Consider the following 20,978-nt stretch of genomic DNA (forward strand, 5'->3'; position numbering starts at 1 on the left):
TGTTTCACTGCCCGTACAAAAGTCTCAATAGTAGCAGTGAAATTTATCCCGTATTTCACTGACAGCAGTGAAAAAGTTGTAATTGCAATTTCATTGGCTAGAATTTATGTTAACAATGTAGCGCCAATTAGTGTCGACGCGTGTTTAGTACATATAGTGACAAATTGCGTACATATAGCAAAGCTAATGCACAGTATGCGCATATGCAGCGAGTATGGTATTAACTGGGAATAGCATGGGTAGCAGTGAAATTTGGGATAAATACCACTCTTGTTGTATTGGAAATGGTAAATTTCACTCGGCTTCGCCTCGTGAAATTTATCCCCATTTCCAATACAACACTCGTGATATTTATCCCAAATTTCACTGCTACCCATGCTATTACTAGTACATATCCCTCTTAGGAGGGATATAACTTGTATATAGTACCACCATTTCTCATTAATGCATTCCTGAGTACCGATAGCAGTGCTATTATACCACTTATACACCTTCCCTTCCCTTTGAAGTGAGATGTGAAAGTGGTATATAAATATTGAACATAATTAACAAACAAAAACTACTAAAAAAGGACTTAAGACTAAGACATAATGTAGTATCACAAATGACATTACAAAAACTTGAAAATGCTTGCAGGTACATTGTATATTTTTGTTGTATCTCATAAATGCATTGTGTGCACAATAATGTACTTACACTACACACATACATACCTTCTTTAGCAGCAGTATAGATAGTTCCAGGTAGTTTACTATGAGGTTCAGCTGTTTTAGCAGCTATTACAATATTAGCTCCATCCCTAGCAGCCTTGATAGCAATAGCTTTCCCAATCCCTCTACTAGCTCCTGTGATGAACAAGGTACGACCTGCTAGAACCCTGCAGTTAGAATACACATTCTAAGAGCGATAAATTACATAATTTGTTAAAGTATTACACCACAATAGTTAAATCAGATTTGTGCATAAATTTACACATTCCCAGTACACGGTATCAAGCTAAATGTAAACTGCTTGACTAAAAAAATGTAAAAGGCTAAATTTTGATCCCCATAAGCTTCTTGGAAGTAAATCTCACAAAGCTACTCTACTCAAAATGAATGATATGTCAACATGTAAGAGTATATGTGTGTTGGGTATCGTTGGCATTATCCAACTGTTGGGAAAACAAATACGTATGTCATATAGTCCTCTGGCTTCTGGGTTACAACTGCATGGGTACACTGTTTTACATACCAATCTCTAAAATGCTCTGAAATCACCTGCACATGCGACAAATTCATGAGAATTCATGAGAATTCTTAATTCTTATATACTCTAATTCTTGTACAGGCACGCCACTTACCATTGCTTTAATTCCTGCTTTAATTGCATTTGGAATCACGTGAGTCTCAATAGTCGAGTATAGCTAATACAAAACATTTAAATCAGCAAGGGGAGGGTTACTGTGAATACAATGACAAAACTAAACTGAAGAAAGGTTTGAGCTTCGCCTCGTGCATAACTTACCTGTTGTATCAAGACACATGGTAGTGTGTCGTGCGGCCCAAGAAGCCGGCGCGCCACACCGTGAGTATATTTACAGGAAGAAAGTAAACGTGATTTTCACACCTTTGTAGCTCCGTGATTCCTTATCCGATTGAAACCAAAGTTACTGCAGAAGTGCCAGCTAGGTAGAGGAGTCCACATTCCAAATTTGAAGAAAATCGCTCCAGCCATTTCCAAGATACGAGCGGCCAAAGTTTGGGGGTTTTTTTTCTTCGTTTTTTTCTTCTTCTACTTCTTTTCGCACACTTTGCAAAATCAGCCATAAAACACGAATGCGTGCTCCAATCGGGCTGAAATTTGGCACACTTAAAGGGCTCATTAAGGCGAATCCCAGTACCAAGTTTGGTAGGAATCCGATGAACATTCATGACCAATTATTTGCGTAAAATAAGGTCGAAGGTCTGTCACGCCCAGAGGGTAAACCGCTTGAAGGAATGAGCTGAAAATTGCTATGTAGATGGAGTAACTATCGTAGGAGTGCCTTTTCGTGGTTTGAAAGGAATCCAGTTAAAGGTCATCGAGATATGACACAAAACCCAACCTGTGTCACAATTACGCGATCGACTTTTATGAATAAAAAAACTATTAGTTTTCACGTCTACCAGACAAACCGCTCAGAGCAGTGAGCTGAAAATCGGTGTGTACCTGGAATAATTATCATAGAAAGTCCTTGCAGTAGTACAGAAGAATCGGATTACAAACCACTGAGTTCTGATTCCAAAGCTAACTACGTGTAGCAAATGCGAGATCGAGATACTCTAATAGAACAGTCACCCTAATAGAACATTCAGCTACGTTTATAACTTACTCCATTATAGAATTATATTACATTGCAAGTTATTCTGTAGGGAGTTCAGCTACAAACAGTTAATCTTATAGACAATTCAGCTACAAACAAGTCACCCTGTAGAGAGTTCAGCTACAAATATGTTGCTGTAGAGATTCAGAACAATATAAGTCACACTGAAGAGAATTCAGCTATAAACAAGTCACCTTGTAGAGACAACAAGTCACTCTGTAGAGAACTCAGCTACAGACAAGTCACTGCATAAAGGGTTCAGCTACAAAAAAGCTACCCGGTAGAGAGTTCATCTAGATCAGCTACAAACAAGTTAATGCAATGTTCAGCTACAAATAAATCACTCTGTAGAGAGTTCAGCTACAAACAAGTCACTCTGTAGTACAAACAAGTCACTGTGTAGCTGGAGAGTTCAGCAACCAATCAAAAAACCACCCTGTAAAGAGTTCAGCTATACAAACATGTTATAACTCTATAGAGAAAGTTATAATTCTATAGAGAGATCAGATAGAAACAATTAGTCATCCAGTAGAGAGATCAGCTACAAGACATCACCTTATAGAGAGTTTAGTTAGGCCCCTATTTGGTGATTATTAGTTTCTCATCCAGCCTTTCTAATTATTATGATGCGGGCGGGAGGGTATTACCATTATGCCATTATTTTCACAGATGTACAGACCTTGTCCAAATTGTCTTTCTTCCTTACTACAAACATTTCCTTCATCAGCTGATTCTACTTTTCGTGATCGCCAACTGTTTTTCGACAGTCAACTGAAAGTGAAGTCGATAGAACACGATTGCAACTGGCACTGCAGCAATTTGCTAAGGAAAGCAACAGTTCTCCTGGCGATATATAGCGAATTGTAGCGTTCATCAACAAAAAATTATAAGAATTTGGCATCACGTGTTCTTCTGAGCATGTACAGAGTAAATAATGGCTTACCATGCGGTAGCTTGAGAAGGATGCGGGCGGTGGATGAGAAACTAATAATCACCGAATAGGGGCCTTACAAAGAAACCACCATGTAGAGAGTTCAGCTGCAAACATATCACCCTGTAGAGAGTGCAGCTAGAAAAAGTCATCCTGTAGAGAGATCAGCTAGAAGGATCACCTTGTAGAGAGTTAAACTACAAACAAATCACCCTGCAGATAGTTCAGCTACAAACAAGTCACCCTATAGAGAGATCAGCTAGAAGAAGTTACCTTGTACAGAGCTCAGCTACAAAGAAACATCATATAAAGAGTTCATCTGCAAACAAATCACCCTGTAGAAAGTTCAGCTACGAACAGATCAACCTGCAGAGAGATCAGCTAGAAGAAATCACCTTGTAGAGATTTCAGCTACAAAGAAACCACCATGTAGAGAGTTCAGCTGCAAACAAATCATCTGTAGAGAGATCAGCCAGAAACAAGTTCACCCTGTATAGAGATCAGCTAGAAACAAGTCACCCCGTAGAGACAGCAGCTACAAAGAAACCATCCTGTAGAAAGTTCAATTACAAACAGATAACCCTATAGAGAGTTCAGCTAGAAACAAGTCACCGTGTAGAGAGATCAGCTAGAAACAAGTCATCCAGAGATCAGCTAGAAACAAGTCACCCTGTAGAGAGATCAGCTAGAAGAAATCACCTTGTAGAGAGTTCAGCTACAAAGAAACCACCATGTAGAGAGTTCAGCTGCAAACAAATCATCTGTAGAGAGTTCAGCCAGAAACAAGTTCACCCTGTAGAGAGATCAGCTAGAAACAAGTCACCCCCCGTAGAGAGAGTAGCTACAAAGAAACCATCCTGTAGAGAGTTCAATTACAAGCAGATAACCCTATAGAGAGTTCGGCTAGAAACAAGTCACTGTGTAGAGAGATCAGCTAGAAACAAGTCATCCAGAGATCAGTTAGAAACAAGTCACCCTGTAGAGAGATCAGCTAGAAACAAGTCACCCTGTAGAGAGATCAGCTACAAAGAAACCATCCTGTAGAGAGTTCAATTACAAACAGATAACCCTATAGAGAGTTCAGCTAGAAACAAGTCACCGTGTAGAGAGATCAGCTAGAAACAAGTCACCCTGTAGAGAGATCAGCTAGAAACAAGTCACCCTGTAGAGAGATCAGCTACAAAGAAACCATCTTGTAGAGAGTTCAATTGCAAACAGAAAACCCTATAGAAAGATCAGCTAGAAACAAGTCACCCTGTAGAAAGATCAGCTACAAAGAAACCATCCTATCATCTTGTAGAGAGTTCAGCTGCAAACAAATCACACTGTAGAGAATTCAGCCACCCTGTAGAGAGTTCAGCTTGAGCAAGTCACCTTGCAGAGAGTTCAGCTACAAAGAAATCACCATGTAGAGAGTTCAGCTGCAAACAAATCACCCTGTAGAGAGTTCAGCTAGAAACAAATCATCCTGTAGAGAGTTCAGCTAGAAACAAATCACCCTGAAAAGAGTTCAGCTACAAACAATGAGAGTTTCAGCTACAAACAATGAGAGTTTCAGCTACAGTTCAGTTATGTAAGAAGTCACCTTATTAACTACAGTATGTGATAATCATCATTCAATGTTAAATATACAAACATTTCATCAGACAAAAGCTATACACACAATTACTTCCTTTCTTCCACAATTCCTTACAAGTTAAAAGGAAGCAGCATAAAAGCCATATGGCCAGCTTTGTGACTTGCAATACAAAAAGAAGTGATATCTAAACCAAAACAGCCAAGCTGTAAAAAAAGAGTGCGGCCCCCAAGGTGAAAAAAGATGTGAAATCCAAGGTGGCGGCCAAGAAATGGCTGTGATGGTAGGTTCATGGCAAAAATTTTAATTACGACAATTCAGGTGAATTTGGTGCCGAATCCTAGTGGAGGAGGCAACACAAATTCCCCTGAATTGTCGTAATTAAAATTTTTTCCATTAACCTACCATCACAGCCATTTCTTGGCCGCCACCTTGGATTTCACATCTTTTTTCACCTTGGGGGCCGCAATCTTCTTTTACAGCTTGGCTGTTTTGGTTTAGATAAGAATTAATGAGAGCAATGAAAGCAGATCAAACTTTAACAGCTACTTCTATTATTTTTTTTATGGCCACTACGATATTTCACTTAAAGGATTTTTTTCAATATCATACAGTACAATAGTAACTGTATAGTAGGGACCACAAAGGAATAGGCGTGGCCCACAAAATAACATCACCCAAAAACCAGCCTCGATTTTCCCAGACAACCATGAGGCATTATTAGTTAGGAAAAACTAAGCCCATGCAAACAAGCTTTCAGATCGACCCGAAACGCTTTCAACAAGTTGCTACAGAATTTTAAAACTTTTTATTCAATGGAATTTTCTAGTGACTGACTGACTGATGCTTTCAGTCAAGCATAACTTGAGAACGGCTAAGGCTACGGGCTTGATTTTTTTCACTATTCAACGTCACTTCGGCCTGAGAGGTGCCTTTTGGAATACCGCAGTATATACAATGCATTCTTCATGGACTTACCAGTGTCCTCCTTTGTGTGCCATTCATCTTTGCTGGCAACAAAAGGTGTCGATTTGGCGGTAGCACATGATGGCTTCCCTTCGAAACGGAAATCGTCAGTATTTTTCATAATGGCTATTATGATTGCAGAGGTGCTTTTCAAACAGTTCTTGATTCATACTGTTGCGTAACGGGTTGAACATAGCCGACAGCAAAGCGTAATGGATACAGACAATAATTAATTTAATTGGGGCACATGGCACTATTTCTTTCTTTTGGCATAGTTTTCAGACAATAATAATATTAATATAGCTGGGACATGAGGTGCCATTTCAGATGCGGTATTCATGGGTTCACCAGTCATAATAAAATTATTTACAAAAAAGTTAACAAACAAGTACACAGAAAATTTTGGAATTTTCAACTAGAGTAGAGACCATAGCACATCGATAAAAAGTACTGAAACAAGTTGGAGTAGTCTATGATATTAAATTATAGTATTAAAAACAATAAGAAGTGTTATATCCCTACTGTGCTCAAGGTACCATAACAGAAATGCACAGTAGGGATATAACACTTCTTATTGTTTTACTGTGATTTAATATCATGGACTATTCCAATTTGTTTCAGTACTTTTTATCAATGTGCTATGGTCCCTACTCTAGTTGAAATTCTGTGTACTTGTAATCCAGTGAACCATCCAAATAAGGCCACTCCAAGTCATACCTTAGTTTCTGGTCACTCCCAAGCCTACAAATGGATGCGGGCGGGCGGATGATCAGGACTTCAGGACTATAGACTCTACTGTGACAATATACTGTATGGTATTATTATTTGCTCAATTTAGCAAATTCATGTTGATTTTGTTTTTAGTCAAACTTAACCAACAACATAAGTAGTTGTGCTTCGGCAAAAAATGCACTAGGGAAGTTGTTGATGGATCATGGCTAGCTATACACTGATGTATAGCATTTAAGTATATTTATTTATTTATTTAGAATATACTATAGGAAATGTTTTGCTCATGTAGCTACTTATGCTTTCCAAGTGAAATAAATGTCTCATTAGCTATGTCAGGAAAGTATTACTATGACTTATAGCTAAGTTGTTCAAATGATCATGATCCAAAATGAAATTTAACTTCTATTTTCACATCAGAAATTCTTCATTCAAATGTGAAGTCTTAGCCCACTAGCTATGTGTTTCCAGCCTTCTATTCAGTTACCTTGAGAAAAGTAACTGTCAAAGTTTTGAGTCATTGAGCGCTCCAGACTAGTATTTTTTAGTGATCATCTGGGAATGTTTAAACTATAAGGGTTTCTACTTGCCAATCTAATTTTAGTTATGGAAAAGTTTAAGTTTAAGCTCACCGAATGTTGCCGGCTTTCCATACCCCTGCAGTGTTCAGTGATAAGGAATTTGAAGTTACTAGACTAATTATTAGAGGACTGTAATTGTAATTGTAATTGTAATATTTAAACAGGGATTCCACTCAGTGAAAAACACTGATTTTCAGTGGAGCCCTGCGAAACAAGCATACATACATACATACACAAATACATATATACATACATACATACATACATACATACATACATAAACATACAACACAAAAGGGTATACAAAGAACAGTACACAAAACTACACAGATACAATCAACTAAATTTATCATGATATAACCGTACAAATTTAGATAAGTTGGTTGCTTCAGTAACAGTTGATGGTAAACTGTTCCATATCATAGCTCCCCTGTAATAAAAACTTCTTTTCCCATAATTGTTGTTTACTCTAGGAACAAAGAGTCTATTAATGTTTCGACCAATATGACCTGTGATATCTCTGGAATAGTGAAATATATTGTGGAGATACGAAGGTAGCTTCTGGTGAATAGATTTAAAGATCTGTATAGCTGTATGAAACTTACGACGTTCCACCAAAGTAAAGGAAAACTTGCTCTGGTACAATGCTGGCAATTTTTTCATAAACTTAGAGTGAGTTCTTTCAATCAGTGCAGTAAACTTAGCGGTGGTGGGGCACCACACAACATCACAGTAATCAAACAATGGTAGGACAAAAGCTGAATAAAGCAAACATAGCACTGCAGGTGTCAAAGTTCCATACCGAAAGATTGATGAGAGTCTTGATCTAGCTCTAGAGGCTATATTAGTGATATGTAAGGACCACGATAATGTGGGATCAATTATAACACCCAAATATTGAACAGAGTCAACTTGGCTTAAAGCCATACCCCCAATTGAGACATTAAAACTTTTGCCCGAAATTCTTTGCCGACTTCCAATGAGCATGGCAGTTGACTTCACAACATTAAGACATAAATGAGAACTACTGATCCACCGAGCTACCCTGTCCAAATCAGATTGAACTTGTGCTTCCACAACACCCAAGTCTGAATGGCTATAATGTAACTCAGCATCATCAGCGTACAGGTCCATAGTAGAGTAATCAACGACAGATGGCAAATCATTGATGTATAAAGCAAAAAGCAATGGACCTAAAACAGATCCTTGGGGCACACCAATTGTAACAGTGCCCCAGTCTGATGTGTTACCATTAAACACCAGACATTGTTGTCGATTTAACAGATAGTCACATAACAGGGCATAAGACGCTCCGTGAAAACCATAACACTGCAACTTAGAGCACAGAATCGCATGATCAACAGTATCAAAGGCCTTAGCCAGATCCAAAAACACAGCTCCAGTGTATTCACCTCTATCAATAGCCCTAATCCATTTATCTGTTACATACAGCAGCACATCATGAGTGGAATAACCAGAACGAAATCCTGACTGATGAGGTGTCAGTAGATTGTACTTGTTCAGATGTGAAACCATTTGATCATACAGGATACGCTCAAGTATCTTAGATAAAGTAGGCAACACAGAAATTGGACGAAAGTGAGACATACTAGTACAGTGCTTCACCTTAGGCACTGGGGTCACAATAGCCTGCTTCCACTGATTGGGAACAGTGGAGCTTTCAATACATCGATTAATCAACACAGTAATCACCCTCACCATAAAAGGAGAAGCTTTAACAAACCGAGCAGAGACCCCATCAGCTCCAGTAGCTTTATGAACATTTAGGTTAGTAACAACAGATGACACCGTCCCAACATCAACACAAGAGAACCGCATCTGAGGCACAGACTTATTCTCCAGAAATTTTTCTAGAAACTCACAAGCTGGCACACTACCAGTCACGTTAGCAATTGTTTTGTGTGGAATTGAAAGAAAGTACTCATTGAACACATCTGCAGAAACAGAAAGTTGTATACCATTTGAAGGCTTGCAGCTCCTTGACAATGATCGAAAATGTCTCCAAAACTTGGTAGGAGTACTCTTAAGTGAAGATGATAGATTTTCAAAATATTTAGCCTTGGCAGACCGCAGCATGGAATTCACCCTATTACGAAGAGATTTATATGATGACCAGTCCGACAGAGAGCCAGATTTCAAGGCTTTTCTATGAGCAATATCACGCAGACGACGCGCCTTAGTAAGAGAAGCATTCGATAGCCAAGGGCAATCCCGCTGACGAACTCTCAAATTCTTAAGAGGTACCAGTTTATATAGCAACCCATTAATAATTAAATTGAAACATTCCAAACAGTCAGAGAGATTGTCAAACTTCGATAAGACATCATCCCAGATATCATCACACATAAAAATTTCATCTAACTTATCTTTATCAAGCTTTTGATAGTTTCTAACAGAAATAATCCGGTGAGATGGAGAGTCAGCACGAAACCCCCTGGAATAAAAGTGACTAACAATCAAACAATGATCGCTGCCACTAAAAGGATATACCCTTGTAGCATCAAAACAATGTACATCAGTAGTGAGAAGAACATCAATCTGTGAAGAACTGTTAATGGTAACTCTAGTTGGCACACACACAAGATCAGTAAGTTGTAGCTGTTTCATGATGGACAAGAACAATTTAGTCAGTGAACAAGACGACTTCAAGAGATCAACATTAACATCACCAAGTACTGACAGCCGAGGACAATGCATTTGAGCTGCCTCACACTCAGATAAAAACTTATCGAAAAAAGCATGTTGGGATGGAGGACGATATACACAACAGATCAGCATGTTCCTTTTAGTTCCAGGGAAAAGTTCCAACCAAACCGACTCAATTTGACCATCAGATAATTCATCTCTCACAACAAATTTAACTCTAGGTGAAAGAAGAAAAGCGACTCCTCCACCATGACGATTCCTGTCTCTACGAACAATACTAATACCTGAAGAGTAAGGAAAGATCTCACAATCACCAATACAAGAGTCCAGCCATGTTTCAGTCACGGCAAATATATCAATATGATTTTGAGTTAAAAGATCAAACACTTCATCAGCGACTGACAACAAACTGCGACAATTCAAATTGGCTATTCTCAGCCCAGCAGGCGAAGATAAGGGTAACTCAACAAAGCTGCTGTTGTCAGCAATTTCAGATACATCACTAGTAAAAGAAGAGCTCAGCACCGAACAGTCATGAAACGGTAAAGCATCAGCAATACACTTTGGACAAGTCCAATTAAAAGTCTTAGTATTCTGTAAAACTTTATAAGATCGAGCATCCACGCCACAACAAACACAATGGCACCAGTAGGCACAAACATCACACTGTAAAGCCCGCTGGTTAACACGAACAGGCTTGTAACATACCGAGCATGGATAACGCACAGGTCCAGGATTTAACTCCACATCATATGACAACAATATCACAAGACAAAACGTCCATAAAACAGGCCAGAGTCCTTTGAAAAAGTAGTTCAACGAAGAGGCAATGAACCTCGCAACCATCTTGGATCACGTGATACGTTTTTTGTCTACATTTGAATTATAAAGTTAAAGCTATGGCCCATCTGCACATGATGGGCTAGTAGTTAATGCTACTGAAATTTCTTTGGTTACAAAAGTATTAGTAACAGTTATAATCTGAACAGCTATATAATCAAGGACAAAACTAGTGTCGCATATATACCTAACATTAGAGTTAAGAGTAGTGTGACTGCTCTATTGGAATCCCTGACTGCTCTATTAGAGTATCTCGATCTTTTGCAGTAAAAAATAAGTGTCTTGCTGGGTCACATGCACTTAAGCACCTGTAATATTAATAATAGTCCCCATAAACTAGGGTTCCAGGTTTACCATGCGGGCGGGTGACCAGAAACTAAGGTTTGACTTGGTGTGGCCTAACTGAGAAATTCAGCGCCTTGTTTGAGTTTTGCATTGATGGTGGAGATTGCGGGAAACATCTTCTATTCAGTACATGATATACAACAGTATTGGTACAGAGGACAAATTATGTGTGCATGTATTGAAGGTCCACTGGCAACTGGTACCAGTAGCTTGACTCCTAGAATACTGATTATCCTTCCCACAAAGTATAGGATGACATAATTTCTTTGATTGTAAAGAAGACACAGAAAACCATTACAGGTGATATTAAAAGAGGAAGTAAATTGTTGCTGATGAGTGCTTTGTCTATACTATGCAATAGCATTATGGCATTTACAATCAGATTCATTGATCCAATAAAGCTTTTGGATCTGGTCAAATGTAGCACAGTCACAGTTGGTTGAATTAAAATTTAATTCAGTGTGTGCGTGTGTACGTGTGTGTGTGAGGCAGCATAGCCAAGTGGCTAGAGCATTGGCCTGGTAATCGAAAGGTTGCTTGATTATGCCAAATTGGTGTTGTTTCTTTGAACAAGAAACTTTACTCACATTGTTCCAGTTTAGCCAGTCATTTAAATGGGGACCTGAAGGATGGTGTCAACTGAGGAAGCAGCCCATCCAGATGTAACATCAATGGGTACCTGGTATTAACTGGGGAAGCAAATACCAACTGTTCATGTCTCACATAGCGAGTGAAGATAAAGGTGAGACTTTGAATTCCCACACCTTCACCTGTGGGTCATGGTGCAGCCTTCCATGAGTTACTAGTCCTGCCCCAGGAAGATTTACCTGCACTGACTCCTAGTACCTGAATAGTGCACTGGTGTCCCAGTGTTGGTTTACTGGGAAGGTGTGTGTGTGTGTGTGTGTGTGTGTGTGTGTGTGTGTGTGTGTGTGTGTGTGTGTGTGTGTGTGTGTGTGTGTGTGTGTGTGTGTGTGTGTGTGTGTGTGTGTGTGTGTGTGTGTGTGTGTGTGTGTGTGTAAAACCATGGAATTGGATGCGAGTAGCTTTACAATTTCATGCAATGGTTCATATCAAAAACATTGACACGTACATTAATTTTTATAATACCATCTTTTAAACAATGCCAACTTACGGAGATGGGGTTAGGTTTATTAGAATCCTTGATAAAATGCACATCTGGCAATATGCATTTTGTATAGTGGCCAATGGAAAAGAGAGGAAAGAGCCTTGTACGGTGAATTTACGCATGCAGGTACAAAATAGTACTGTAAAAAAGCCTTTTTTTGTATGTTTTGTGATATATCTTGTACAATGGCCAGTTAAGCCATTAGTTCGGGTGGATTCTTAATTACTTTATCTAATTGAATGAGACCAAGTATAGCAAATTTGGGTGAGGGCAACCCAGCACACTTTTGGGGCTTGCATACTAAGGTTAATGAATTTGACATATAAATATTGTATGGAACACGCATTGTAGCGGAGTCAGCTGTAAATAACTGTCACTACGAAAGCGTAATAACAAAAGTTTGGATGTTATCATACTGTTTAGAGAAAATGAAGGGTTTTGTTTTAATGTATGGCTTGTCAGGCAAATTATGGATTCTAATGGGTACACTTTTGCCTTATTTGTACAAGTACACGAACAAATTTGGAATTTTTCAAGTAGAGTAGGGACCATAGCACATCGATAAAAAGTACTGAAACAAGTTGGAGTAGTCCATGATATTAAATCACAGTAAAACAATAAGAAGTGATATACACTTCTTATTGTTTTACTGTGATTTAACATCATGGGCTACTCCAACTATACACTTCTTATTGTTTTACTGTGATTTAATATCATGGACTACTCCAACTTGTTTCAGTACCTTTTATCGATGTGCTATGGTCCCTACTCTAATATCACTTCTTATTGTTTTACTGTGATTTAATATCATGGACTACTCTAACTTGTTTCAGTACTTTTTATCGATGTGCTATGGTCCCTACTCTACTTGAAAATTCCAATTTTTTTCATGTACTTGTTTGTTAACTTTTTTTTTTGGAAACAATTTTATTATGACTGTTGAACCCACGCATACCGCATCTGAAATGGTGCTGCATGCCCCAGCCCCTTATTGTCTGAAATGTGAACTATCCATTACGCTTCATTGTCAGCTATGTTTAACCCATTGCAGGGCCAGAGCCCAAAGATTTTGAGTGGTCCGGCCATACATGGACTGCAATGAAGGTCATAGTCGTGCACACTACTCAGTTTTTATTGATCTAATATGATCTGTAAACCAGAGATTATCTGCTTTGGTGTGTTACTTAACTGCATGTGCTATAAGGACACACAGCATGCTAAGCTAGAGGGGTCAGAGGGCATGCTCCCCCAAGGAAACTTTTGAAAATAGAAGCTCTAAAATGGAATCTGGAGGCTATTTCACATGCAAAGTCCTTTTGTTAACATCAATGGTAATCTAATCCAAAACAGCCAAGCTGTAAAAAAAGAGTGCGGCCCTCAAAATGGCTATGGTGAAAAAAGATGTGAAATCCAAGGTGGTGGCCAAGAAATGGCTGTAATGGTAGGTTAATGGTAAAAATTTTAATAACAACAATTCAGGTGAATTTTGGTGCTGCTTTATCTTGGCACAAAATTCACCTGAATTGTCGATATTAAAATTTTTACTATTAACCTACCATCACAGCCATTTCTTGGCCACCACCTTGGATTTCACATCTTTTTTCACCATAGCCTTTTTGAGGGCCCCACTCTTTTTTTTTACAGCTTGGCTGTTTTGGATTAGATTTCACCTCTTTTTGTATTTGTATAGGCCGGCTTTGGGGCTTTTTTAACCTGTCTTTTTTTACCACAGGAAGAAGAACAGATGAAGCAGATGTTAAATGCTTTAAATATTTCTGATTTTATCAGTAAATGTAAAAATTATATATATAGATATATATATCTAATCAAAAACAGCCAAGCTGTAAAAAAAGGTGTGGCCCCCAAAAAGGCCCTTGTGAAAAAAGATGTGAAATCCAAGGTGGCGGCCAAAAAATGGCTGTGATGGTAGGTTAATGGTAAAAATTTTAATAACAATAATTCAGGTAAATTTGGTGCCAAGACCAAGCGGCACAAAATTCACCTGAATTGTCGTTATTAAAATTTTTACCATTAACCTACCATCACAGCCATTTCTTGGCCGCCACCTTGTATTTCACATCTTTTTTCACCATGGCCTTTTTGGGGGCCGCACCTTTTTTTACAGCTTGGCTGTTTTTGATTAGATATCACTTCTTTTTGTATTTGTATACTGCAAAGCCGGCCAATGGCTGGCTTTGGGGGTTTTTTAATCCATGTGTTTTTTTCTTTACCACAGGAAGAAGAAAAGAACTTAAAGAAGATTTTTAATACTTCAATTATTTTTGATTTTATTATATAGTAATTATACAATTATATACATATATTTATTACATGCCCATTATTCCCCACAGGATATTATTTTGCAGCTGATCTCTCTACTGGGTGATTTGAAATGTAGCTGAACTATCTATAAGGTGACCTCTTCTAGCTGATCTCTCTACAGGGTAGCTAAACTCTCTACATGGTGGTTTCTTTGTAGCTGAACTCTCTACACGATGGTTTCTTTGTAGCTGAACTCTCTACAAGGTGACTTCTTCTAGCTGAACTCTCTACAGAGTGATTTGTTTGCAGCTTAACTCTCTACATGATGGTTTCTTTGTAGCTGAACTCTCTACAAGGTGACTTCTTCTAGCTGAACTCCCTACAGGGTGATCTTTTTGTACTGTAGTTGAACTCTCTACAGGGTGATTTGTTTGCAGCTGAACTCTCTACATGATGGTTTCTTTGTAGCTGAACTCTCTACATGATGGTTTCTTTGTAGCTGAACTCTCTACAAGGTAACTTCTTCAAGCTGAACCCTCTACAGGGCGATTTGTTGTAGTTGAATTCTCTACAGGGTGATTTGTTTGAGGCTGAACTCTCTACATGGCAGTTTCTTTGTAACTGAACACTCTACAAGGTGACTTCTTCTAGCTGATCTTTCTACAGGGTGAATTGTTTGTAGCTGAACTATCTACAAGGTAACTTCTTCTAGCTGATCTCTCTACAGGGTGATTTGTTTGCAGCTGAACTCTTTACATGATGGTTTCTTTGTAGCTGAACTCTCTACAAGGTGACTTCTTCTAGCTGAACTCTCTACAGGGTGATTTCTTTGTAGCTGAACTCTCTACTATGATGGTTTCTTTGTAGCTGAACTCTCTACAAGGTGACTTCTTTTAGCTGATCCCTCTACAGGGGGATTTGTTTGTAGCTGAACTCTCAACAAGTGATTTATTTACAGCTGACCTCTTTATGTGGTGGTTTCTTTGTAGCTGAACTCACTACAAGATGACCTCTTCTAGCTGATCTCTCTCCAGGGTGATGTGTTTCTAGCTGAACTCTCTACTGGTGATTTGTTGCAGTTAAACTCTCTACATAGTGGTTTCTTTGTAGCTGAACTCTTTACAAGGTGACTTCTTCTAGCTGAACTCTCTACAAGGTGATTTCTTTGTAGCTGAACTCTCTACAAGGTGACCTCTTCTAGCTGATGTTAGCAGCTGAACTCTCTACATGATGGTTTCTTTGTAGCTGGACTCTCTACAAGGTAACCTCTTCTAGCTGATCTCTCTACAGGGTGATCGTTTTGTAGATGAACGCTCTACAGGGTGATTTGTTTGCAGCTGAACTCTTTCTTGTTTCTAGCTGATCTCTCTACAGAATAACTTGTTTGTATAGCTGAACTCTTTACAGAGTAGTATTTTGGTTGCTGAACTCTCTACACGGTGACTTGTTTGTAGTAAAATTCTTTACAGAGTGACTTGGTGGTAGCTGAATTCTCTACAGAGTGACTTACTTGTAGCTGAACACTGTATAAACTATAAAGTGACTTGTCTGTAGCTGAACTCTCTTCAGGGTTACTTGTTTGCAGGTGATCTCTATAGGGTAACTTGTTTGTATAGATGAACTCTTTACAGGGTAGTTTCTTTGTAGCTGAACTCTCTCCACAGTGACTTGTTTGTAGCTGAATTCTCTAGAGAGTGTAGCCAAACTCTCTACAGGGTGCATGACTTGTTTATAGCTTCAGTGTGACTTGTAATGTTCTGAATCACTACAGCGATATATTTGTAGCTGAACTCTCTATAGGGTGACTTGCTTCTTGCTGAACTGTCTATAAGATTAACTGTTTGCAGCTGAACTCCCTACAGAATAACCTGTAATGTAATAGAATTCTATAATGGAGTAAATAAATTAGCTGAATGCTCTGTTAGGGTGACTGTTCTATTAGAGTATCTCGATCTCGCATTTGCTACACGGAGTTGGCTTTCGAATCATAACTCAGTGGTTTGTAATCCAATTCTTCTATACTACTGCAAGGACTTTCAATGAACAGCTATACACCGATTTTCAGCTCATTGCTCTAAGCGGTTTGCCTAGTAGGCGTGAAAACTAATACTTTTTTATTCCTAATAATCGATCATGTAATTTTGACACAGGTTGAGTTTTGTGTCATATCTCCGTGGTCTTTATCTCGATTCCTTTCAAACCACCAAAAGGCACTCCTACGATGGTTACTCCATCTACATAGCAATTTTCAACTCATTCCATGAAGCGGTTTACCCTGTAGGCGTGACAACAAATCGATCTTGTTTTACGCGAATAATCGGTCATAACTCCTGAATCATTCATCGGATTTGCACCAAATTTGATGCTAGGATTCGCCTTTGGACTCCCCTTCTGTGTGCCAAATTTCAAGGCGATCGGAGTACGCGTTTGCGTTTTATAGCAATTTTTGCAAGTGTGTGAAAAGACGAAGAAAAAAAAACGAAGAAAAAAAACGAAACTTTGGCCACTCGTATCTCGGAAATGGCTTGAGTGATTTCCTTCCAATTTGGAATGTAGACTCCCCTAGCTGGCGGGCAACTCTGCAGCAAATTTGATTCCAATCGGATGAGGTATCACCGAGATACAAATGTGTGAAAATGATGTTTTCTTTCTTCCTGTAAATATACTCACGGTGTGGCGCGCCGTCTTCTTGGGCCGCACGACACACTATCGTGTGTCTTGATATATTTTATCAGTAAATTTAAAAATTATATATTATATATATATATATATATATATATATATAATACATATATTTATTACAGAACTCTACATGGTGGTTTCTTTATAATTGAACACTCTACAAGGTGAGTCCTTCTAGCTGATCTCTCTACAGGATGATTTGTTTATAGCTGAACTATCTACAAGGTAACTTCTTCTAGCTGATCTCTCTACAGGGTGATTTGCTTGCAGCTGAACTCTCTACAAGGTAACTTCTTCTAGCTGATCTCTCTACAGGATCACTTGTTTCTAGCTAATCTCTCTACAGGGTGAATTGTTTCTAGCTGAACTCTCTACAGGGTGATTTGTTTGCAGCTGAACTCTATACATGGTGGTATCTTTGTAACTGAACTCTCTGCAAGGTGACTTCTTCTAGCTGATCTCTCTACAGGGTGATTTGTTTGTAGCTGAGCTCTCTACAAGGTAACTTCTTTTAGTTGGTCTCTGTACAGGATCACTTGCTTGTAGCTGAATTCTGTACAGGTGATTTGTTTGCAGCTGAACTCTCTACATGGTTTCTTTGTAGCTGAACTCTCTACAAGGTAACTTCTTCTAGCTGAACTATGTAATTGAACTCCCTACAAGGTAACTTCGTCTAGCTGATCTCTCTACAGGGTGAATTGTTTGCAGCTGAACTCTATACATGGTGGTATCTTTGTAACTGAACTCTCTGCAAGGTGACTTCTTCTAGCTGATCTCTCTACAGGGTGATTTGTTTGTAGCTGAACTCTCTACAAGGTAACTTCTTTTAGTTGGTCTCTGTACAGGATCACTTGCTTGTAGCTGAATTCTGTACAGGTGATTTGTTTGCAGCTGAACTCTCTACATGGTTTCTTTGTAGCTGAACTCTCTACAAGGTAACTTCTTCTAGCTGAACTATGTAATTGAACTCCCTACAAGGTAACTTCGTCTAGCTGATCTCTCTACAGGGTGAATTGTTTGTAGCTGAACTCTCTACAGGGCGATTTGTTTGTAGCTGATCTTTATACAGGTTACTAGTTTCTAGCTGATCTCTTGAATTCTTTTCAAGGTGACTGCTCTATTAGGATGACTGCTCTATTAGGATGACTGCTCTATTAGAGTATCTCGATCTCGCACTTACCACACCAAGTTGGATTTCGTGTTATAACTCCGTGGCTTTAAGTCTGATTCTTCTACACCATTGAAGAGCCTTTCTAAGATGATTACTCCATCTGTACAGTGAATTTCAAAGCATTACTCCAAGCAGTTTTTCTGGTAGGTGTGGAAAGTAGTCGTTTTTTTATTAGCCAATCTCGATTGCATAATTGTTACACACTGTTGGTTTTTTCGTTGTGTCTTCCTGGTTTTTAGCTCGATTTCTTTCAAACCACAAAAGGCCCACCAATTTTCAGTTTCTACCCATAAGTGGTTTACCCTGTAAGCGTGACAACATATTGGTGTTATTTTTCATGAATAATCACTAATAACTCTTTGTCTGTTTATCATATTCCATTGGTACAGAGATGTGCCTTTATACCCCTTTCTGTGTGCCAAATTCAAGGCAATCATATATTGTGTTCATGTTTTATAGCAGTTTTTGTAAGTGTGCGAAAAGAGGAAGAAAAATAAGAAAAAAAACGAAGAAACTAAGCCAATTTTTGAAGTCACATATCTCGGGAACACTTGAAGCGATTTCGCTCAAATTTGGAATATGGAGTACTGAAGTTGGAGGGCATGTCCACAGCAAAAATCGTCTTGTTTCATCAAGGCAGCACAGAGCTACGGAGGTGCAAAAATTGCGTTTTCGTTTTTCCTGTCAATATACTCACAGGTGTTGCGCGCCAGCTTCTTGGGCCGCACGACACACTACCATGTACCTTGATTTTGTGCTAGATTACCAATTAATTGAGTTTTATATCTGACTATTATAGCTAGTAACTAATTTTATTTTCATGATGTAGCTATACAAAAAATTCTCAACATGAAAGTATAGTTTTAGATTGTAACTGCACGCTAATGCATGACATGCATGATCAATTAGCTCAGTACAGTGTGCCATGCAGATGACTCACTGAGACAGTTAACACAGATGTAATTAATGGCTTAGACTATAAGTTACTGTATATTCTATACTGAATGCTTTATTAGAGTATCACTATGACTGTTCTATTAGAGTATATTTTGATGACTGCTCAATTAGAGTATCTCGATATTTTCCCTACAATCAAGTAGCTGAAAAGTGATCCGGCGAATGCCGGACCGTGGGCTCTGGCCCTGACCCACTGCACAGTGTTTCAATTCATGAACTGTTTGTAAAGCACCTCTGCAATCCACGCATACCAAAAGAAAGAAATCGCGCCGCATGCCCCAATTATATTAATTATCGTCTGAAAAGTGAAGTATCCATTACACTTCACTGTCGGCTATGTTCAACCTGTTACACAGCAGTACAAATCAAGAACTGCTCGAAAAGCACCTCTGCAATCAAAATAGCCACTATGAAAAATACGGACATTTCCCATTTCGAAGGGAAGCCATCACGTGCTACCGCCAAATCGACACCTTTTGCTGTCAGCAAAGATGAATGGCACACAAAGGAGGACACTGGTAAGTGCATGAAGAATGCATTGTACGTACTGCGGTATGCCAAAAGGCACATCTCAGGACGAAGTGACGTCAAACAGTGAAAAAACCAAGCCCGTACCCGTAGCCTTTATCAAGTTACACTTGTCTGAAGGCATCAGTCAGTCAGTCAGTCAGTCAGTCAGTTACCCAGTCAGTAGAAAATTCCATTGAATAAAATTTTTTTTTAATTCTGTAGCAACTTGTTGAAAGCGTTTCGGGTCGATCTGAAAGCTTATTTAGGCTTAGTTTTACCTAACCAATACTGCCTCATCGTCGACTGGGAAAATTGAGGCTGTTTTTTGGTTAATGTTATTTCGTGGGCTACGCTACTCCTTTGTGGTCCCTACTATCATAGTGTATGATATAACACAAACACATGTATTTTCCATTGGTCAAGAAACAATGGCTGTTGACAAGATATTTTAATTGATCGGTGGGACCAAGCTAAAATTACAAAAAGGACATGAAGTAGTTTATAGGTTATTTTAATGCATACTTTAGTAGCTTTAAAACATTCATGAGGTAGCACATTTCAGTGCTTTCACCATTGTTCGTTATATGACCCGTCAAGCAGGTCGCATCTAATACATCCTATACTTCAATCTTCATCCTTGGTCAAAGTGAATGCACGCAAGCAATTTCCATTAAATCAAAGGACAAGTAGCTAAAGTGTGCATACCTCTCAGTTCTAGCTACACACAACATAAAATTAGCAACATTTTAGTAGTCAAGTGCAGCTTAGAGTAGTCAGTAGAGACTTAATTTATTTATTTATTAAGGCTTTACAGCACAAGTGCTGAAGGTCTGTAGGACACCTGGTCCTACAGCCTGTTTAAAGTTGTTAGACCACTCCAATTGGTAATTACAGTATGTTTCTGGTCCTTTGAAAATCAATTTTAGGTGCGGGTGGGTGGGCAGAATTCAGCAACAAAGAAGTGACTGCTCAGTTAGAGTATTTTTGTGACTGTTCTATTAGATTATATCGATCCGTACTATGCACTCTGCCCATTTCTTGCAGGTTTTCACTGATAAAATACAAATCATGACACTTAGTTAGATTTAGCATGCTTGTTGCACCCAATATTTGTTTCTGAAATCCAGGTTTTTCAAAAAGCTGATGTGGGCATTTTACCCATGTATTTCTGAAATTTCACATTCTCCAAAAAAGGATGCGGTTGGTGGACCAGAAACATAATTACCAATTGGAGTAGCCTTACAGAAAGTATGTTTGAAAAGTGGAGAAAGGAGAAAAAAATCCATGA

The 20,978-nt window shown here is 38.7% G+C and overlaps 1 protein-coding gene across 3 annotated transcripts in view; it reads right to left on the reverse strand.

Annotated features, from left to right (window-relative positions):
* Positions 1–20,978, reverse strand: part of LOC136256362 (hydroxysteroid dehydrogenase-like protein 2) — a 35,785-nt gene that overhangs the window by 14,406 nt on the left and 401 nt on the right. For 2 of the 3 annotated variants that reach the window (XM_066049299.1, XM_066049297.1), the window contains exons 2-3: positions 1,343–1,405; positions 714–877 (exon numbers count right to left, since the gene is read on the reverse strand). In XM_066049299.1, the coding sequence (XP_065905371.1) occupies positions 714–877; positions 1,343–1,371 (193 nt within the window). In that variant the 5' untranslated portion in view covers positions 1,372–1,405. The remainder of the gene's footprint in view (positions 1–713; positions 878–1,342; positions 1,406–20,978) is intronic. The other variant, XM_066049298.1, reaches the window with a different exon arrangement.

This window comes from Dysidea avara, chromosome 5 (assembly GCF_963678975.1).
Source record: "Dysidea avara chromosome 5, odDysAvar1.4, whole genome shotgun sequence".
In the NCBI taxonomy this organism is placed as follows: domain Eukaryota; kingdom Metazoa; phylum Porifera; class Demospongiae; order Dictyoceratida; family Dysideidae; genus Dysidea; species Dysidea avara.